Source organism: Haplochromis burtoni, unplaced genomic scaffold (genome assembly GCF_018398535.1).
Source record: "Haplochromis burtoni strain Fernald_Lab_line unplaced genomic scaffold, NCSU_Asbu1 Contig_198, whole genome shotgun sequence".
Taxonomy (NCBI): domain Eukaryota; kingdom Metazoa; phylum Chordata; class Actinopteri; order Cichliformes; family Cichlidae; genus Haplochromis; species Haplochromis burtoni.
Window position 1 is genome coordinate 634,034 of NW_024582559.1, and position 20,397 is coordinate 654,430.

At 40.2% G+C, this 20,397-nt stretch overlaps 1 protein-coding gene across 2 annotated transcripts in view; it reads right to left on the reverse strand.

Annotated features, from left to right (window-relative positions):
- Window positions 1-14,170, reverse strand: part of kcnip4a (potassium voltage-gated channel interacting protein 4a) — a 153,962-nt gene extending 139,792 nt beyond the window's left edge. The window contains exon 1 of one of the 2 annotated variants that reach the window (XM_005935225.2): window positions 13,918-14,170. In XM_005935225.2, the coding sequence (XP_005935287.1) occupies window positions 13,918-13,978 (61 nt within the window). In that variant the 5' untranslated portion in view covers window positions 13,979-14,170. The remainder of the gene's footprint in view (window positions 1-13,917) is intronic. The other variant, XM_014337786.2, reaches the window with a different exon arrangement.
- Window positions 14,171-20,397: the final 6,227 nt, after the last annotated feature.

Below are 20,397 nucleotides of genomic sequence, written 5' to 3' on the forward strand. Positions count from 1 at the left end.
ACACACACACACACACACACACACACACACAACCTCATCTATACAAAGTGCACAAAGTGCAGATGGAAAGTCATGAGTTTCACTTGAATGTCAACCAGTTAGCACCAAAGGAAAAGTCCTGCAGTCACCAAAACTGTTCAGACAATTTTTTAAAAATCCTAACCTTGTGACAACCTTTGTGCAAGAGAGTGCCACTATGCACCTGCTAAGACCTTCTCCGAGGAACATAAATGCTAGAGACAAAAGTTATAGCGTTTCATTAAGCACTACACAGTTCCTCAGTCTGAATCCAACTGTCGTTCAATTATCAGTTGGACCACCTCAGCTATACTGACTCCTGTTGCCATGATGATGTCACTACTATGATATGGCAGTTGAGCTTAGTTCATTTTATCATTGTTGGCATGTTTTTCCTACTGCAGGTTCAGCATCAGCTGTACTGACACTTTACTGATCAATTGCCACACAGACAGAGTTGATAATCAACATAAGAAGAGCTGATAATACCTGAACAGATGATAGCAGCAGGATAAATAAAATCATATCAGTATCCCTCGTTATTTATGTCTGCATCTTGCATGACTGGGACACAATCTGGTTCTTCATAAAGAACCAGATTTCTAAAATCAGTGTTGCCAGGACCAAATCTTGCAATGGTGACACACACAGCATTCAGAGGTGAAAACGATATCAGCTCTGCTATCACAGCTAAGGATGCAAGTAACTTTTAAACCCCATAAAAAACTTGCTAAACCCGCATGTTTGTACTCAAGTGTTTAAACATCATTACACAAACTTTCCCCAGACAACCATGGATTTATTACCAGGATCTCAGAATGCAGAATTTTGTCAGCACTCAACATACACCTTGTGTTTATCCTACAACAGACTCTAAATGTCACTCATTTCTGTGACTCATATGCTAATCATTTTGGCCATTTTCCAAATGAGCTTAAGTTTACATTTAAATGCACATAATATTAATTTCTGCATAGTGATATATGGTTGTGCTTACAGGGAGACAGCAATGCTTAATCTAATTGCTTCCCCTGAGATGTTCGAGACATATTTTGTACCTGAGGAGACAGAGGGGGGCCCGGGACAGAGAACTGGGAAAGGAGCCACGCTCTCCCAGCAGGCCGAGACGCGCCGATGATTGAAATGAGAGAACAGATTGGTCACTGTGTTGCGGCATGTTATGCATGCATGGATATACATTCTGTGGGAGCACTTGTTAGGTGAGCACATTCTGAGGGACGTCCAAATCCTGAGGGAGAAGGCTTGAAAGGTTTGTCCCTATGCTGAATAATTTATATTCAAGGAGCTATTGATATTCAACACTGCCTTAGTTGAGTATGAGTCAACTCCAAGAGCAGGCATGGATGAATTTTTGTATCGTCATGTTTCAAATTGAGACATAATGAGACACAAATATAGAAAAAACAGTAGACTAATACACTGCTCCGTAACCATCCAGAGGAGCTATGCAATGTCCAGATTCCAGCAATAATCTGCGAGATTTTACTCAATTACAAGTCTTCAGCTGTTCTTCTACGTTATGAAAAATATTTTGTCTGTCTGATTGTGGCACACCCATTCAGTGCAGCACATAAATCACAGCCAAGCAAAAAGAATACAAATGTGCATGTAAGTGGAAGATGGGTGGAGTACTGCTCCTACCTCATCCTCTCAGTTGTGATTATCTGTCCTGCTCCCGCCACCCCATGAAAATAACTGAAATACAATCCACATGCATTAGCTGCTGAATGCCTTTAAGGTACTACGTGGTTTTGTAGGAGATATAAGACTGAGTCTGTGAATGCCTTAAATCTTTATTGTTCCTTGATTACAGACACACATCGGTAATGTCAGAAGCAATTTGTGATAATGTATTATAAAAAATCAATTCAGGGAGCAGCTCAAGTGGAGTGGATTTAGTGTTACACCATATGTGTGTGTGTGTTTGACACCTAGGCTTTATCATCTAAGCTTGTCACTAACTGCAGGATGTTTTGGAAGACTAAGCCTCGCCCAGTTTTGCACAAAAAACACATTAGATACTGTTTTTATTATAAGCAGAATAAGCAGTAGCTTTAAGTGTATGTTTATCCATTTGTTTTCCTTCTCAAAGACGAGAGAGTGAGACATGTACTTGACCAACTGGCCAACAGAAATGGCCGTGTGTCTACATGTTCTGTGGCCCTCATTATTAAGTTGAGCAGACTAAAAAAACTCCTGACTCAAAACTCAGGAGTCGATCCATTTTCACAGAGTTTGCACTGCTTGCGAATATTTTACCTCAGTATTCTGCAGTCTGGCAGCCAAAATCGAAACAATACTTTTGCTACAGATTAACAAAGTCATAATTATCCCTGATTTTAGTTCATAAATCTCTAACGATTTGGAAACTGCCACACCGGCTTTCTTGTTCTTGTTACACAGGAAAGTACAGAGAGGTGGCTCAACGCAGGAAGTTGTCTTATTGGTGACTTTTACATCTACTTCAGACCCAGCTTTGTAACTTCACGTAGTCTGCCACTTCATGGTTGAGTTGCTGTGGTTTCCAAACACTTCCACTTTGCAATAATCCCACTCACAGCTAATCGTTGAATATCTTTGAGAGAAGAAATTTTACAAACTGACTTGTTCTAACAGTACCACACTCAAATTCAGTGAGCTCTTTAGAAGCATTCATGACAATCTGTGAAGGCAGACTGCATGAATTACAGAAAATTACATACTACATGATATAATAATTTATCTACCAAAAATTAATCCAAAATGCTTCAGCAGTAAGTGAAAAACTAAGAGCACCCTTACGTCTTTCCCAGGAATTAATAGGTTAAGTAGCAGCCAGGCACTAATAATCATATACACTCCAATAACTGATCATCAATAAGTGTAAGCACTTCTAAAAAAGCAGAAGTTTTGGTAGTTTCCTGGTGTCTATAATAGGGCTGCCACGATTAGTCGACTAGTCACGGTCGACGACTGATTTAATAGTCGACGCATCGTTTGAAGCTTTGTAAGATCACAAAAGACGCAGGTAGTAGGATTTAAGAGTGTAATAACGGACTGAAACAGAAGATGGCAGCACTGCATGCACAAGAATGCCAGCTGCCGTTAAACCCCGAAGAAGAAGAAGCTGTGTCCCAGAATTCATAGCGCAGCCCAGCTCAGTTTCCAACAATGACGGCAGCTAGTTAGTTTTTATATTACTCTTATTATTTTTTCTGGGTCACAAAATAAACGTTTAACATATTTAAGTCCATCATTCTGCAGTGAGAAAATTTCTTCCCCTCACATTCAAGACAGCCGTCAATCTTCCCAGAGTCCCAGAAAATTCACCCCAGCGTCAGGCCATGCAATGCTCACAGACTGAAAAAACCCAAGAGTTACATCTCTGTTAAATGTTAACAGAGCGGCACTTGTTTGGAAGGATTGTCCGGAGAAAACCAACTCTCCCTAAAAACAACATGACGGCACAGCTTAGGTTTGAAAAAGTTGCATTTGAACAAACCACAAGACTTCTAGAACAATCTCCACCAAGCTGGAGATCTCTGACCACAATGCACACCACCACGCCAGTTAGTAGATGCACATGTGGTATCAAACTCCTGCGTCGTTCTCACGTTATCGCAACCCCATCACCATTTTACAGCTGAGGGGTAAAACCTCAATTTGAAAGACTGTGACACACCTGGTACTAAAAATTGTTAAGTTAACAAGGTAAAAGCAAAAGAGGTCTATGGCTTTATTACACAGCTACTCCTCCTCAAAATTCAACATTCTGGCAGTTACACGTGTTTCTGTTCTCTGTGTTCTGCTTCACCATGTTCAGTTTGAAATAATGGACACATTAAAGCACCAAGTCTCATCTTAGGCTCATCTTCCTCTAATTGTTTCTGGCAGATGTTTTAACACGCAAAACAGCTCACCCATGAGCTGATGGGGTGATGGGATTTAACAAGGAACGATAAAGACACTCTATTTTTGCATCAGGCACTATTTTCTGTGAGTCATTTAAAAATGAAATTTTGTTCTTTAGTAAAAAAAACAGTTTAGTTCAAATTAAAATCCCCTTACTTTTCATTGTAGAGTTGTCTGTGCTTCTGTAACTACTGCAAAACAAAAGCTCACTTTGGGTAAACAGGTAGAACTTCCTACACCTTTATGTGAGGTTTTAAGAGGGAATCTTGCTTTTTAAGTCCAAATGTTGCAGGTGACTTTGGAAAAGCTAAAGACTTACTAAAAACCCTGCTCGGTGTGAAATGATCGAAGACACACATCGGAGGAACAAATTTGAACCAAGCCCAACATTATCATAAAACCTTGCAAGGATAATGCAACACCCCATTACAGAAGCCATTACCCAAATGGAAACACTATCCAACAATATGAGCAACATATTATTAAATCTTTTATTTTCTTGAATGTTCCCCACCACAGTACTAAACACTGTCCACTAATTGTCTTCACTGCTCAAGTAAGTGTAAATGCTCCAGGTTAGGGCAGATGAGTGAAGTTGATTTAACATAGACTATAGCCAACGTTAAATCTATGCTATAAGTTTTACCAGATCTGCCTGTTTGTCTCATATTAAGGTTCTGAGAATGGGTGAAAGCCAAACTCTGTTTGTTGTTGGGAATTTTTTAAGTTTGTCCTTTCAACACCTTTTGGCTATATTTTTTTCCCTGCAGTACTCCTGATGCAAGTGAACTACTGCTTATTAGCTGGTTAGGCGAGTCTGTATATATGAATATGCTACAATTACTCTCTAAGGACGTTGCCATACCTACTGTATAGTTTGTTTACTCTGGTCTGAATCGGTTGATGAGTTTGGAAACTTTTCCCCACGGTTTGCTTTGTATTCACACATAGAGAGATTTATTTCAAACCAATAGTGAAAACATTACATTGTAGGATTTCAAAAATTTATTGAATTATTGCCTCATCCATGCCCACACAAGGTAAAACTTTAAAAGGATACAAACACATACACAGAGACACACACACGCACATACACAAAATAGCTGCAGCCACTGTAGGAACTCTGTAAAAAATGCTGTCACAGGTTGGAGCCATAAACCAGGGAGCTCATTATTCTCTGGTGCAATAGCTTGAAATGAGCTGCTACCTCCTTTGCCATCTCCCAAGCCGTTCCAATGTCATGGTGGTCAGAACCCCTGTAGCTCAGTGTTACCGTGTTGGCTGGTAGTCACAGTGAGACACACTGAGCAGAGTGCTTCGAGGCTGGATGACTTTCTGCCTCCCTTCAGCACGCATAGACACGTACATTTTGTCTTCCCAATTTTTCACACACCGACCACGACCTTGTCCTCCAAAGTGGCAGCTAAAATTAGCACAATGCAAGTGGGAAACAGCCCTGTGGATTAAACAAACTGCAATGCAGTACTTAAAGATGCGAGCCACACTGAAGGCTGATCTCAGTGAAGTCACATCTACTTTCTTGCTTGTTCTGAAACCCGAGAGCTCCATAATGGTATCTTTGCGGAAACAGCTGTTGTTAACTTATTTACTTAAGCTGACCTGAAACTGATCCAATCACTTCTTGAACCATGGCTGTGTAATCTGATCAGAGGTAAGGTGAAGACTACAAGAACCAAAGATCGGTGTCAGATGGGGGAAAAAAAGCAAACGTTGAAGCAAGGGAAGCTTTTTTCCCTGGTTCGGTAAGAGTCTCCGGTTACTCCAGAATGCAGCTGGTTTATTCACATGAACCTTCAGCAGCTTTGGCTGCAAAGGCTAATTGAAAGGTCACATAAGATAATGAAAAAGGGTTGACATACCCACCTAACAAGCTTGCTGATACAATTATCTGTCAATCACAGCATTTTCTCATTATTATGTTTCAATTACATACCCGCACTATTATGCAACTGTTGTGTAATTAGGTGTTGAGCACTTTTATACACTGGGTAATTGACAAAGCTCTTAGGAGAGGGCCCCTCAGCGTAATGAAAATGAATGGGGCGAACAGTCCATCGGCTCACATTTGCCTGATCTCTCTCACTCTTGCTCGCTCTTTCATCGTTAAATGAACTGCAGCGAGATAGTTTAAAAACAATGAAAAAAATCAAACGAGAAAAATCAGAGAAAATCAACACACAACACGCAGTGCCAAGAAAAAGCTATAGACACACATCTTTGAATATGTACACTTTCAAACAGGCACCCACAAACACACCCCCAGAGATACGCCTCAAACCTTTCACCACCGCCCTGCCCTCTGTGGGTGTGTGCAGTTTCCTCTGTCAAAGTGTTGGAATGCCTCCATAAATTATTCAGCCGCAGCGCCTGCTATCTGAAGATAACAGAGAGTCTTTATCGGTCAGCGTGTACAGAGACACTGCGCTGGTGACTATACAAGCACCCAGAGGGATTTGGGGCACGTTCTGTGTAAGGATGCGTGTCACTGTGGCAGTCAAGCATATAAAAGAATATAGCCTATCTGCAGGTTTATGTAGTAAGGTCACTTTCATTGTCTCCAGGGATGCACTTGATTTTCAGCTCATCAAACAAGGAGCAATTTGTTTGCCACTGCACAACGAATGTTCTCTTATCAGGATAGTTGCCTGTCATCTATACTTGTTTTATGGATTAGCACAATGGCAGTAGTTGCAGCTCCCAAAATGTGGAACAATTTGCCTTTGCACATTAAACAGGGCTCTTCTCTGTCTGTTTAAAATTGGCTTCTGACACTGTGGGAGATGTCGATTTTATTTATTTTATTTTATCACTTGTATTTTTTAAAATTTGCACAGCTTTTGTACAATGTATAGCACTTTGGTCCATTGTGGATTTGCTTTACAAACAAAGCTGGTATGATATTGCAGTTAGCAAAAAAACTAACAATGAGTACATTCACTGACTAATGATACTAAAAAAAAGTCATAGAGTTGGTTTATTTTATTTTTTTCTGCACCAAACTCTGCATAAAATCAACTGATAAGAAAAAAATATATATATATTAGCAAAAATACTACAGATTCACTCTTTCCTGTGTCATCTCATTTTTATTTTTCCTTTCTGTGGTAATAATGAATTCTATGATGATGCTCAAAATGACACAAAGCTACTTACATTTGTAGGCTGTGGGTAATTTAGAAGGGTATTTCTCACTATTCACTAATATTTCATAAGGATGCCGGAAAAAACTTCCCAAGGGAGGGAAGCACAACAAACAAACAGTTAGAGAGAAGTAAGATGCATCCGTCCATCCATCCATCCATTTTCTTACTGCTTATCCAATTAACGGGTGGTGGGGGAGCTGGACAGTACAGCCTGGACAGGCTGCCAATCCATCAAAGAAAGATAGAAAAGAAAAAAAAATGCACTTGTATTTTGGACAACAGTTGAGGCTTAGTTCACCAGCTGCTCTTAAACATGATTAACAATTAACTGGCAGAATAATCAATACCTAAATCACTTAGTAGCTCCAGCATTAAAAGCAGCTTTATGCCTAAGTATGGCAACATAAACCCAGTCTGTTTGTTTTTCAAAGTGCGATAAGCAAGTCAATAGTATCTGCCAGGCATGCCCACACTAGACTTTAGCACAATTATTTCATACCATCATCTTGACTTAGTGGCCATTTCTCTGAATGGCCACTAGGTGTCATCCTTGCACACTGCATGGATGCTGCAACTACCATACAGCTGACCAATTCTTTCCATCACTTTCAAGGTTGAGTGTTGGTTGACAGAACGCTGCAAAAGATCTACTAATAATCACTTAAACAAATAATGATAAGCCCATTAGCAGTCATTGTCATTCCATGCAGAGTGCTGCAGTCTATTCTCAGTTCCATGCTAATTATCAAGATGGACCCAGGCTGGCATATGGCACATATCAGTATGCTTTGCATGTCATAATCTCCCACTGGAATGACAGATATGTTTAGTATTTTGCTGTTGTGAGAGTCTATATTAAGTGCTGGCAATACCCTGTAGGACATGGACTTTTGAAGAAACTAAATCCCAGAATAGAGCCCCCCTACTCCCCTCCCTATTGGGATGAGAAGAAAGACAGACGGACCCTCCAGTTGGCCACTCATGCCGGGCCTGCCTCCACATATGGCCTGTATGATGTTCAGCCCTGACACCATTTCATCAAGGAGTCTTTGGAAAAACTTGTTCTCCCAGACATACGGCGGATCCTTTAAGGGGTATTTTTATGATTTGCTTTTATTTTCAGTGTCTCGTAGTGGAGAGTAATGTTGGGGGCGTGAGATACAACACATTTCACCAGCTGAAAATGAACTTAGAAGCACATAGCGATGGACTGCTTCTGTGTTTCTTGTGTAATAATTCAGTGGTAAATATAAATCGACACTCATTATCGCAGATATGATTTAAAGTGCTCGGAAATCTTGCCGTAAGGAACAAAGATGCATCAGCTGATATTAGTCATTTGCTAATATATCGGCATCAGCATTTACAGCGGCCGATAAATGAACATTCTTTTAAATTTAGAAGAAAAGAAGAGACAAGGGAAACGCCTTTAACCACATTGTGTGTGCTGCAACTTCCCTGTTGGCAACCTTTGTTTGGGCAGAACATAAATGAGTAATCCACAACTCCATGTGACAAGAAAAATATTTAAATTCACAAAATCAGTATCTTGTAATCCTATATTAGTCAGGCGCTATTATGGGATCACAGCAAAATCATTTCTGGACAAAACACAGGATTTTCTTTCTTTGTTTGTTTGCTTGCTGGTTGTTATAAGAAAGGTCCTGGGATCAGCAATGTAAACTATGAAATACATTATTATAAAAAGTCACTTTGCACCTATACAAACAACAGTTTCATTTATAAAAAAAAAAGAGGTTTCCAAAGCAGTCCGAAAGTTTAATTGGAAAGGTAAAAGGTGACCATGGTTTCTTTTTTCCCTAGGAATGCAGTTCTTCCACAGTGTGACCTTGGCACTAACAAACAAAGGCACGTTTGCAAGCTGAGGCCAAGCATTTCCCACCCAGTTGGAACCGGCTGTTTGGCGCACTATCCAAAGAAGTCCAATAGAATGAATGCGCGGCATAAACAAGCCTGTGGGTGGACACATAAACACAAAACACAGTCTAATTCTTTCAGCTTCCAGCAGTCATATACAAGCACCTTATGTTCCTCCGTCCCAAAAGCAGTAACCCACAGAAATGGTACAGCGACCCTCCTTCGGCGTGCCAGTCAGTCGCACTATGTGGGTTCACACTTCACTGTGTTGTGTTGCCTCTCCTTTTCCGAACCCTGCATTCTCACCACACCCTCTTTTCTTTTTGACTTTTCCTTCCCTCATTCTTGTCTGGCCTGTGTCCCAAGGCAGATGGTCCATGCAAGCAGATGCTCCCCACCCAGTCCATGTGAAGGAAAAACAAAGCCTGGATGCAAAGCAAACAAAATCTGCTTGAGGGTGCCCATGAGATAAGGAGGGAGGTTCATTGTACAATTAATCCTAGATGTAACCACGGGTCTCCTTTTTATCGACAGGTAGAGAGGACACACGCAGGTGATTACAAAAACGAAACCTATCGACAACAAAGCCTTCTTTTGCCGTGATGATGATAAGTACACTTAACTCCACAGCAGTTGGTATGCCTCCGACTGTTTAACAAGTCAAACTGTCCAATTATGAATCTATTTACATAATTAATATAAAACCTGACAAACAGATCCAAAATTCTGATGATCCCCACTGCCAAATGATGGCAGATTTATCAGGGTGAAGAGGCACAAAGCTAGAGCAAGCAAAGTCACACAATTACATCTGCAATTTTCCTGATTAAAAAAAGCCCAAACACCTGCAGATGCTTCCAGGAACGTGTCTCGAAGCTGCCACTTAAAAACATTACGTGGTTAATTCTGAATCTCATTAATTGGCCTTTAAATAGTTTTATTTGCATAATCTCCACGTCACACTTTGAGATCATCAAGGACAATGTAAATTGGTCTAATAACAATTCAAACAACTGGTGGTTTGAGGTAACAAATAGAAGAAAAAAACAGAAGAGACTTTTATGTGATCCTTTACTGCATACTGTCAAAACACTCCTGTGAAATGCTGAATCATTCCGCCCTGCTGTCTGACAGATTTGGAGCAGTTTCCTCTTCAATCTGTACCTTTGCTTCTCTGTGATCTCAGGACCCCTGACTGCCAGATGCTTGGAAAGTACACACATGCACACAACATGTGGTCAGTTCTCAACTCCATAAGTGCTCAAAGCTGAAGTCTGAACACACACACACACACACACACAAAACTATCTGTATGTATTATTAGTGTTACAGAGCCAATAAAGTGGAAGTAAAAATACAGCAGATCAAGCTGATGTTCAGTCAGTAAAACGTACCTAAGCAGTAATAATTTTCCTCTCATTTTTATAGCATAAACATTTTGAATACAGCACCTAAGTGTTTTAAAAAAAACATCAACTTAAACATTACCTGACCAATTCCTGACTAACTGCTAACCTCAGTGCGATTTATAAAGTTGCCCACATGTAGACCAAAATTGTGAATGACAACAGGGGTGTGCTGTCACTATAGTCATGACTTGTTACATCTGCTGACTAACAAAGGTCTTACAAATGTGTTAGCTGATGCATGGCGTAGGTAAAATGCAAGCTTAATCAAATGCAAAACAGAGTAAATGAAGCATTGATTCAACACTTTTGTGGTGCTACTTTACTGCTAATATGAAAAGACGGCGTTTAGAAAAACTCCACAGTGCACTCCCAAAGGTTTAGGTGCAAGAGAAGGAGCTGGCCGTGGTGCTGAAAGCAACTCAGTCAGAACAATACGCCTCGCGGGGCTGCGCTTCATATACCGCCGTTTTTTGAAACTCTGAGAATCTGCACTAAAGGAGAGAAATGTCTAGAGGAGCCGTTGGCAGGCACCGACAGAAGTTGTAATGGTGATCTGAGAGAGCTCCGAGGCACTGATGCAAAGAATCACTGCACCAAGGAAGCAGCTCTTGGGAGGATCAACTCATGGCTGGGCGGTGTAGCATATTTATGGCTGATTGTTATATTTTAAGATTTCCTTGGGGCACCACCATAATGTGGTATCCTATTGGGATTTTAAAAAAAAGTAGTGATGGCTTTAGTGACTGGAGTTAAGGGAAAGGGAAGAGCTGAGGAAAAATAAGCGCCATAGGGGACAGAATGTGGATTCTCTCTGTGACAGTCAAGTGATTTCTGATGCAAGCTTGTAGCAAATGTCTACATGTTTCAGCCCCTTCCAGTCCCTCCCACACACACAGACTGACCCTATAGTTCTAATTAAATCTAAATTGCCTTAAATACCAAGCAAAAGGGTCAGAAGTGGCGACTACAGTAAATCAGAGAGGCTTAGAGTCAGCTGCTAAGGCAAGCTAACTATAGTCAGATTCAAACTCCCACAGGCCTCATTAACTTAAGATAAACAACATATCCTGCAAAGGTTTATGGTACACCTGATATAGCCTCTCCTACACCCTCAGGTCTCTGTTAGTGTCTGTGGCACAGGGAGCACATGCAAACTCCTCAAAGAATGGCCCCAGATGGCAGATTCAAACAAAGGACAGCAAAAAATGCTAATTGCTCCACAGTCTCATGTCCCTGTGTTGGTGTCGTTCCTGGATCATCATAATTAACGTTGGTGCAGGTTCAACATTACAAGCGGCTGATCACAGTATTGTGATGTCATAGTTTTGCAACGTAGAAACACCAACTCCAAAACCATAACCCCGTAACCCCAATTACATCCCCCAACCCCAATCCTAATGCCACTTAGTGCACATTGGTAGGGTTTTTTCTACATCACAAATCTATGACATGATAACAGTCTGGTCTCTGCAGTGGTGAACCTGGATCAACAATAATTATGATCAAGGAACAACACCAACACGGGGGATATCACACACACCCTAACCACCTCACACCCACACTAAGCAAGCAAGTCATCAATTGCTAGGGGAGTCCTAGACATGGCACTCTATTACTAGCCAAACCTCAGCCACACAAACCACAACAATCAAAGTTTAAACATAAACCATAACTGGAAAAAAAAAAGATTACAGTATTATGTAATTTTTAAGCTAAAGATTCAACCTTAAACAGTCCTGAGTCTGAGCACAGTCCTGATGAATACTTGGAAAAAAAATCATAAATATATTATGACTGAAAAGTATATAGGCAAAGAAAATGACTAGCACAATAAGGTATCTCAATTAAATGAGATTTAAAATATCCTTCAATCACATAACATATAGCATAATGTGTTTACATTCCAATGCAGCCAACAGACCGTTTTCGCAGCAGCCATTTTTGGTAATAAGGTAAACACAGGTGTTACTAATGATGTTACCGAAGGCACTGTTCTGTTTAGCTACAGAGCCCTAATCAATGTGATTACTTACACCTGTGCTCAGCTATTATTTCATGTCAAAATGGCTGCTATGAAAAAGCTCTTTATACTGTAACTGCAACAGAAGACAACTGGGACCTGCCACAGTCTTCACTTTCACCAGCCTGATTGTCACAGTGCTTTTGTTAAAAGACAACATGACCTCATTAGTTGTTCTAAGTTTTATTCCTCGCTAGTGGTTGTTTAAGCAGCTACATACAGTATTGTTTCCCCACCTCTATACACCCCTCCCGCTATGGGCTAATACCTGAAAATCTAAACCTCCGGATCGCAGTACAGCGTTTGCTGGACGAGCGTTACGCTCCTCAGCAGCTCAAATCTGTTTAAAACCTTAAAGGTATGACTCACGTCTTTAACAAAAGGATAATTAGGAGTCAATTAGGCGTGCAAACAAATATTAACCCGTGTCAGGAATGATGAGAAGTTAACTGCTCCTTTTGGCTCTAAGAGAGGCAGTGAACGGCCTAAGGGGAAACCTACGGACTATAACTGAGTGATCATTATTCTGGATGCCAGCCAAGTACTGTGCAGGAGAGAGGTGGAGGAACCCAGGAGAGGGTTTGTGCTACTGAATCCATTATGGTCTTTTTTTATGGCTACATAAAACCTATTGCCACAAGTTTTGAGTATGCACAGTGTAGGGTACAGCTGCAGATTAAAAAAAAAAAAAGCCTATCACAAACAACTTAAAGTCAAAGAAGGAAAACCACAGGTGTCTTAATGAAGACTGGATTCTGTTTAGGTGAGGTCCTGCTAAACGATATGCTGATTCACTGTCACTGTCATCAGTTTTCTACGATTCTCCATTAATGAATAATGACAAATGTAATATAATTATTGAAAAATATAAACATAGATATTTTTTTAAAGGAAGTGACGTATTTTGTGACATTTTAACGACCAATTGCCAAATAACTAATAATTTAAATCTAGGTGAAACTGCACAGTAAAAACATGCAATGACAAACTAATGAAAGCTGTCAAAGAAATGGTCACCCAAACAATATCTGTCTTTCAAAAGAAGGCAAAAGTCCTGGCATGGCTCTGGTTACAAACAACGAAAAATATGCTAAGCATTAAAAAACATGCAAGCTAAAAAATTAGCATGGGAGTAATTTAATGTTGCCTTTGAAAACATATTAACCGAGAACCCACTGCACTACTAATATTAGTCACTTCATTGTAACTTTTCCCTTTGACAGTGCATTTGGTCTTATCTTTAGCCCAAAAAAGCTCTAAAGTTGTGGTTTTTACCAAAGTAAGACGTCCGCTTTGCCTAATTAAAGAGTATCCCTGTGTCCTCCACCTGTAATAACAGCTTTAAGGCACGCTGTAAAAGGTATTTTCACCAGGAAGCGAGGCAACATTAAATTTCCACTCTTCCACTTGGCTTCTTTTTGCATATATATTTTCCACACGAGAGACCGAGCAAAAGACACCTTATAAATCACTCTGTTATCGGCGCACGAGCCAAAACATGCCATCACTGTCCTACCAGTTGAAGAAACAGCGGCGTCCACGCGGGCGGATACGGTCTCCACTCTTTTTGCGTCCATTGTTTCTTCCCAAAGATGGAGTTTTTTTTTAAATTAATATTATTGTTGTTGATCACAGGAGCTCGTCCTCGCTGACTTGTACGCGGCTGGGTCTACTTGCGTGCTTCTCATTCAACTCCCAAGTTTCGCTGTGTGTGTGAGAGGCGTTCAGCGCTGGGTGGATGCTCGTGCACAGTTGTTTGGCGGGAACGAGCTTAGGTGGGTGGTAAGTGATGATGGTGATGGTATATAGGGAGCTCTGTTTGTTAGTCAGGGGTTTCATTTCTAATCTAACTTATTTAACAATTTCCAGTTTAACAAATTTAAAAAAAAATTGTTTGTTTGTTTTTACCTTTTTTTAATCGTAAATCGCAGAGTTTCTGGAAGGTTAATCGATTAATTCCAGTTATTCACTGGACATATTCACGGATTCATCTTTATACAAGCAGTGTTAGCCACTGCAGATACAACCAATCTGTGTCTCTAAGGCATTATATAACTACCTGAGTAGGGGATCCAGTTCCCCCTTTTCTGGGAAAAACTGTATGTTCCTCCTCAGTGAGTCCTTTAACATAGATAGATGCAGCACTGAAAGCCAGTTTTAGTTGCAAAATGATGCATTTCTTACAACTCCATTTCTCCCCCAAAATATTAGGTGGTGTGTAAAATCCAATGATTTGCACATCTCAAATCTCAATATTTTATTCACAATAGAACATAGAACACATATCAAATGTTTCAGCTGTGAAAATGTAACATTTTCAGAAAGAAATTAGGTCTCAACACGTCTCAAAAAAAATGGGGGCCACGTTTGCCACTGCTGGACATTTAGGTGAGGAATGTTGTCCCATTCCTGACTGATTCGCAACAGTCCTGGTTTGTATTTTTCATTTCCTGATGCCCCAAATGTTTGTTGAAATGTCTTCACCGTAGACAGGCCTTTCCAGATGTTCAGGCTACCAGTTCCATAGGCACTAATGCACCTCCATACCGTCAGAGATGCAGGCTTTTGAAATGAGTGCTGATAACATGCTGGATGTTTCCCTTCCTCTTTAGTCTGGAGGACACAATGTCCATGTTTTCTAAAAAGAATTTAACATCACCACAGAAAAGTTTTACACTTCGGCTTTGGGCTTTGAACCAGAGAAGACAGCAGCATTACTGAATCATGTTCACACATGGCGTTTTCTTGGCATGATACAACTTTAACCTGCATTTATGGATGGCATCGCGACTTTTTTTGGAACTGGGTTTATAGTTTTTTAGTTTGGTCCATTATCTACCATTGCCCAACACCTTTACTTTTGCTTCTTCTATCCATGATGCCAGATGACACACACCAATTAGTCAAACTGCAAGAAGGTCTTAAAGGCATAAAGAGCCAATGACCTCTAATTTCCTGCTTCTACATTCAGATAAAACTAAGGTCATCGTACTTGTCTCTAAAAATTCGAGAAAAATTAGTTTTACTCTCTGCATTACCTTGGCATCCAATAACACTGTGAGAAATCTTGGGGTAGTTTTTGACCAGTATGTGACCTTCAATGCAAATATTAAACTGCTCCATCCTCTTTCACTTATCCTTATCAGGGTCGTGGAGTCTCTCCCAGCTACCATAGCTACCATCTTCCCTGTTAGATCCTTTTCCTCAAATACAAGGTCAGTAACAAATGAACTTTATTCAGTCTTATCTGACATACCCCATAGTGCCAGGACCCATCAGAGCCCTTGGCTCTTAGATTGTTGGCTACTTGGTTGGTAGGGTGTTTAAAACTAGAATGGGAGGACGAGTTTTCAGGTTGCAGGCTTGTTTTCCATGGAACCAGCTCCCAGTTTGGATTCAGAAGACAGACACCCTTTTTACTTTTAAGATTAGGTTTAAAACTTAATATATTAATGATGCACTGAGTGCTTCTTCTTCACTCACTATGTCCTTACAAACAACTCTGCATGTCATCATTAGTTATTATTAATCTCTGGCTGTCCTGTCGCCCCTCCCCCCTTCCTGAGTCTGGTTCTGCTGAAGGTTTCTTCCTGTCAAAAGGGAGTTTTTCCTTTCCACTGTCGCCAAGTGCTTGCTCATACGGGGGTCGTCTGATTGCTGGGATTTTCTCTGCAATATTGTATGGTCTGTACAATATAAAGCACAACGAGGTGACTGTTGTTTTGATGTGGTATTATATAAATAAATTGAATTAAACTCGAAAAGGTGAACTTAAAACAAGGATGCATGTACCATTTTTAGAATACCCCCCGCCTTCCTTGGTACCACATTTAAAAACAGTTCTGAAAATCCCCTTGGGTCTGGGTAACACTTTTAACAAATACAGTCTGAGGCTGCTTATGTGCTGTTACATCATAACATTGTCCTCTTTCACAGAGCCAGATCCATAAATAAAGGGATTTCCAGTTTTGGATAGAGGGACTTGGCTGACCTCAGTTTCATCTAACATATTTTGAATCTTCTGGAATGCTGTCTGCAAGCCAGGCTTTATCACCCAACACATCCCTGACCTCTTCTGGATTAACAAGCGCGAGTCCCTGCAGCCAACAAGTTTAACAAATCCTACCCCAGAAGAGTGGCCGAGGCATTAACGCCTGTGGTTTTGCAGTGGTATTCAGTCCCATTTGGGTATATTATTGTGGTGTCCACATACCTTTTCTTTGAGACAGCTCTTTAGGAATGCATTTTGCCATAATCCACAGTTGCATACTGAATTTATGGCGCCTCTGCTACAGTGTGGTTTGTTTGGCACACCATAGGCTACATTAAACTTTTACATTGTGGTTCAGTGACCACGAGGGGTCTTTAACAGTGTTTTCATCATAAATCGCTTCACTTTCCCAACTTGCCACAAACAGTTTAGACAGTTATATAACTCTGCTGAAGCCAAAACACTTCGGGAAGCTGCCTGATAAAAAACACAACAACAAAAAACGGGGTCTGCAGATAAATGCGCCCACCCGCACGTGCACAGAGCACTTGACGGGAATCACATACACTCACACACAGTCACAAACAAAACCACAGTGCAGACAACATATCAGTTTTTAGACAGACGACTATGTCCAGAAAGAAATAAAGTGGAGATTTTCCACACGTACTGTAGCCACACGATGAAACGGCCCCACTACAGCTGACAGTAAAGCCCACAGTGAAAGATAAGCCAGGCTGCTTCTTAGCAAGTCAAGTCAGCTGTCAGCTTTTTTGAAGATTAGAACATTTTTAACAACGCTGCGCATCTGTTTCATGGCAGCTAAAACTGAGCAATTTCAAGTGATTTTTTGTTTTGTTTTGCTAAACACACTCTCAGTTCAGTTAAACACAACTGACAGCGTCAGAGAAATCACCAAACAGGAGGCCATTTGCTCAGCAGGTATCATGGGAAATTGCTGACATTTCTCACAGCAAGAGCTTCATCATTAAATGACTTTGATGCCTCTGTTGGATAACGTAACTTTAAACCTTGGCATATCAGATATTTTTAGACATATTTATTTCTGGCATATACATGAAACACATTCAGATGATGCGTATGTATGCACCTGGTGCTCAGTTGGTCCACATACTTGACGTGAATTTCAGCAGATTTATTCTTCTTAAACTTCCAGCTTCCTGAGTGATTCATCAAGGCATAGCCTATTGTTCATCAAGGTGAAAGGTGCACACTCGACTGCAGTTTGCTTCAAGTTTTCTTTTTTATGCCCTGTGAGCATTTTTCTATCCAAAACATTTAATCATGACTCTAAAAAACACTTTGAGATACAACCCAGCCTGCCTCACTTCAACAAATACTTTTAATAAAAGCTGAAACACTGTACACGTGTTGTTGTCACACTGAGTAATTATGACAGAAAATTGACTAATAATTGGCTTATAAATGTAACTTTTTATTTGAAACATTGTTTTTCAAATGTTACACAGGCTCACTTTGGCCAGTGCTTCCTGATCATCACAGTCATAGTTTAGCTATCTTGCTCCAGGCCTGGCCCCCAGGTCTTAAAGGATATTCCAAAGCTCTTCTTTGGATGTTGATGTTATTTTTTGTTCTGATAATTTGAACAAAAAATGTCAAATTTGGAGTCAACACTACATCAGATTTTCAGTCCAGTTCTTGTGCAATTTAGCCACCTTTTTTCTATGTTTCACTTCTTTAGTTAAAGCTTGTCAGCCAATTATAATATCTTTGATGAGGCTTGCTAAAGAGGTGATGGATCAGCTGAAGATCCACATGTATCTCTCAGGTCCTTTGTCAGCTCTTTGTTGGATTTTTTTTCTATTTCTTAAAGACACACTTCTTTTGCACTCCACTTTTCCAGTTTCCTCAAACTTTTTAAGGACACACTGCACACCCTACCATCATATGCAATGTTTTAAAATTGGCGTTTTGCTAAGTTTTCCATTATATGTAAACACAACAGTGATTCATCCAAAGAGTTAGATGCCTGTTTTATGCTTGAATGATTCATAGGCCAGGTTTAAGTCGCTTAACAAACAAACAAACAAAAAACATTCATCTGAAAATGATCAGCAACAAGGACTGGACTCCTTGCACAGTTTGCACAGAACTTTATGCTCATGCACAGCCTACACAAAACTAAGTTAGAAGCCTTTGTCTTGTCTATGGTAGATAGATTTGTTAGCTTAGCTTGCCCTAGCATCAATGAAAGTGGGATCACATGGCTGCCCTGCCTCTTTTTTCTCATTTAAATTTTTTATAAAATTTTCAATTTATAAAGGTACCTGAAAAAAACAAAACACAAAATACAGAATCTGTCCTGCCTCTTTTTTAAATGTTCGAAAATATTGGTGCTTGAACCTCTAAAAAGTTTCAAAAAATGTTTCAAAGGAAAACAAATTGCAATAATGGCTTTGACTTACTTTTAAATACGTTCTTTTCTTTTAAGCTGACTAAGATGTAGCCACTTACTGCTTCAATTTTGTTTCCCAAAAACTTATATTGACAAGACACATGTATACCAATAGCTAACCTTTTGATTCCTCAAATGCACACAACAGGGAGGGTTACTGTCTCCAACTGTCACCATGAACAATGACTGAAACTTTTTTCTTTTTTTTTAGGTGGCTATAAATAGCAGAGCACCTGGACAGAAAGAGGAAGCCAAATCTGTATAGACAGACCGGCACAGATAGATGGATGGCAATATGAGGGCATTAATGAGAGCACAGGTCTGCCAACACATGGGATGTGAGCTCTGCAGATGGCTTGATGTCATTATTATATGGCAGTGTAAGAGGTTACGTTGCTGTGACTTTGGTGGGTGGTGGGGCAAAGGGTAGAGTGAATGAGAGCTTTAAAATCAGAGCAAGAACAAGGTCAACTGAAAACTTTGATTTTACTTACTTGTGGGCGATCAATATCTCAGCAATCGAAATACAAAGAAGGAATTACCATTTACACTGTCTTGGAGTTCTCTCTCTCTCTCACACACACACACACAGACACACACACGCACACACACAGACACACACGCACACACAAGTATAACTGATTTAATGATCAAGCCAGCAGCACAGCCTTCCTCTTCTCATGCCGCCCCCTGTGAGATGGAAAAAAAAAAGTGAGCATCTATTTCTGTCCTCATCTCTAATGGTGCCCAAAGTTTAATCAAGATATATTTGGGTTTGCACAAGGCCTCTGCGCTGTATTTAATAAGGAGACTGTGCCGATATTAGAATTCCAGCACTTTGATTCATCAAAGCATTTACAAAGTTTACATCGCATTTTTCATCGCAGCCGTTCCAGTGCTATGAAAACAACCATTGGCTAAGGCTGAAATTTATGGCGGATCTACAACAAAAGGGCGGAGAAGTTCATCGTGAAAACTGAAGCTGATTGTAGGGTGATTTTACAAATGAGACACGGAGCCGCAATTTCTAAACCCATAACGGGCGGATTGTGTTATTTAACCAGGGCTTTTGCCATTAAGACCTATGGAAGGCACAATGAGTTTGAATGAATTAAGGCAGAAAGGTGAAGCATTAATCTTACGCTGACCCATGACTGAATGTCACGGAGGCAATAGCAGAACCCATTATGCTATCAAAAACGATATGACAGGAAGTAATAAGATTCCACGTTTTCTGCTGGGATTTTTCCCCCTTTGAGAAGTTATGGACTGTCAAATATGAGCTACAACTTGAAGGGCATGGTTTAATCAGAGGCTAAAAAAAAAAGAAAAAGAAAAAGAAAAAGAAAAATCTCCTAGAATGAAACCTTTTCAAACAGGAAGTCTGGTCTGTGTCCCAGCAGCTGAGCAACAAATGAATACAAGCTAAGCTGCCTTTGACATTGAAGCATCAGCACTACAACCATTAAATGGAAAGGTCAAAGTTCACGTTAACCCACAGTCCATCGAGCGTTTACCTCCTGAACTTACTAACTAAAGACAAACATACTAAACACCATCCAGGCTTC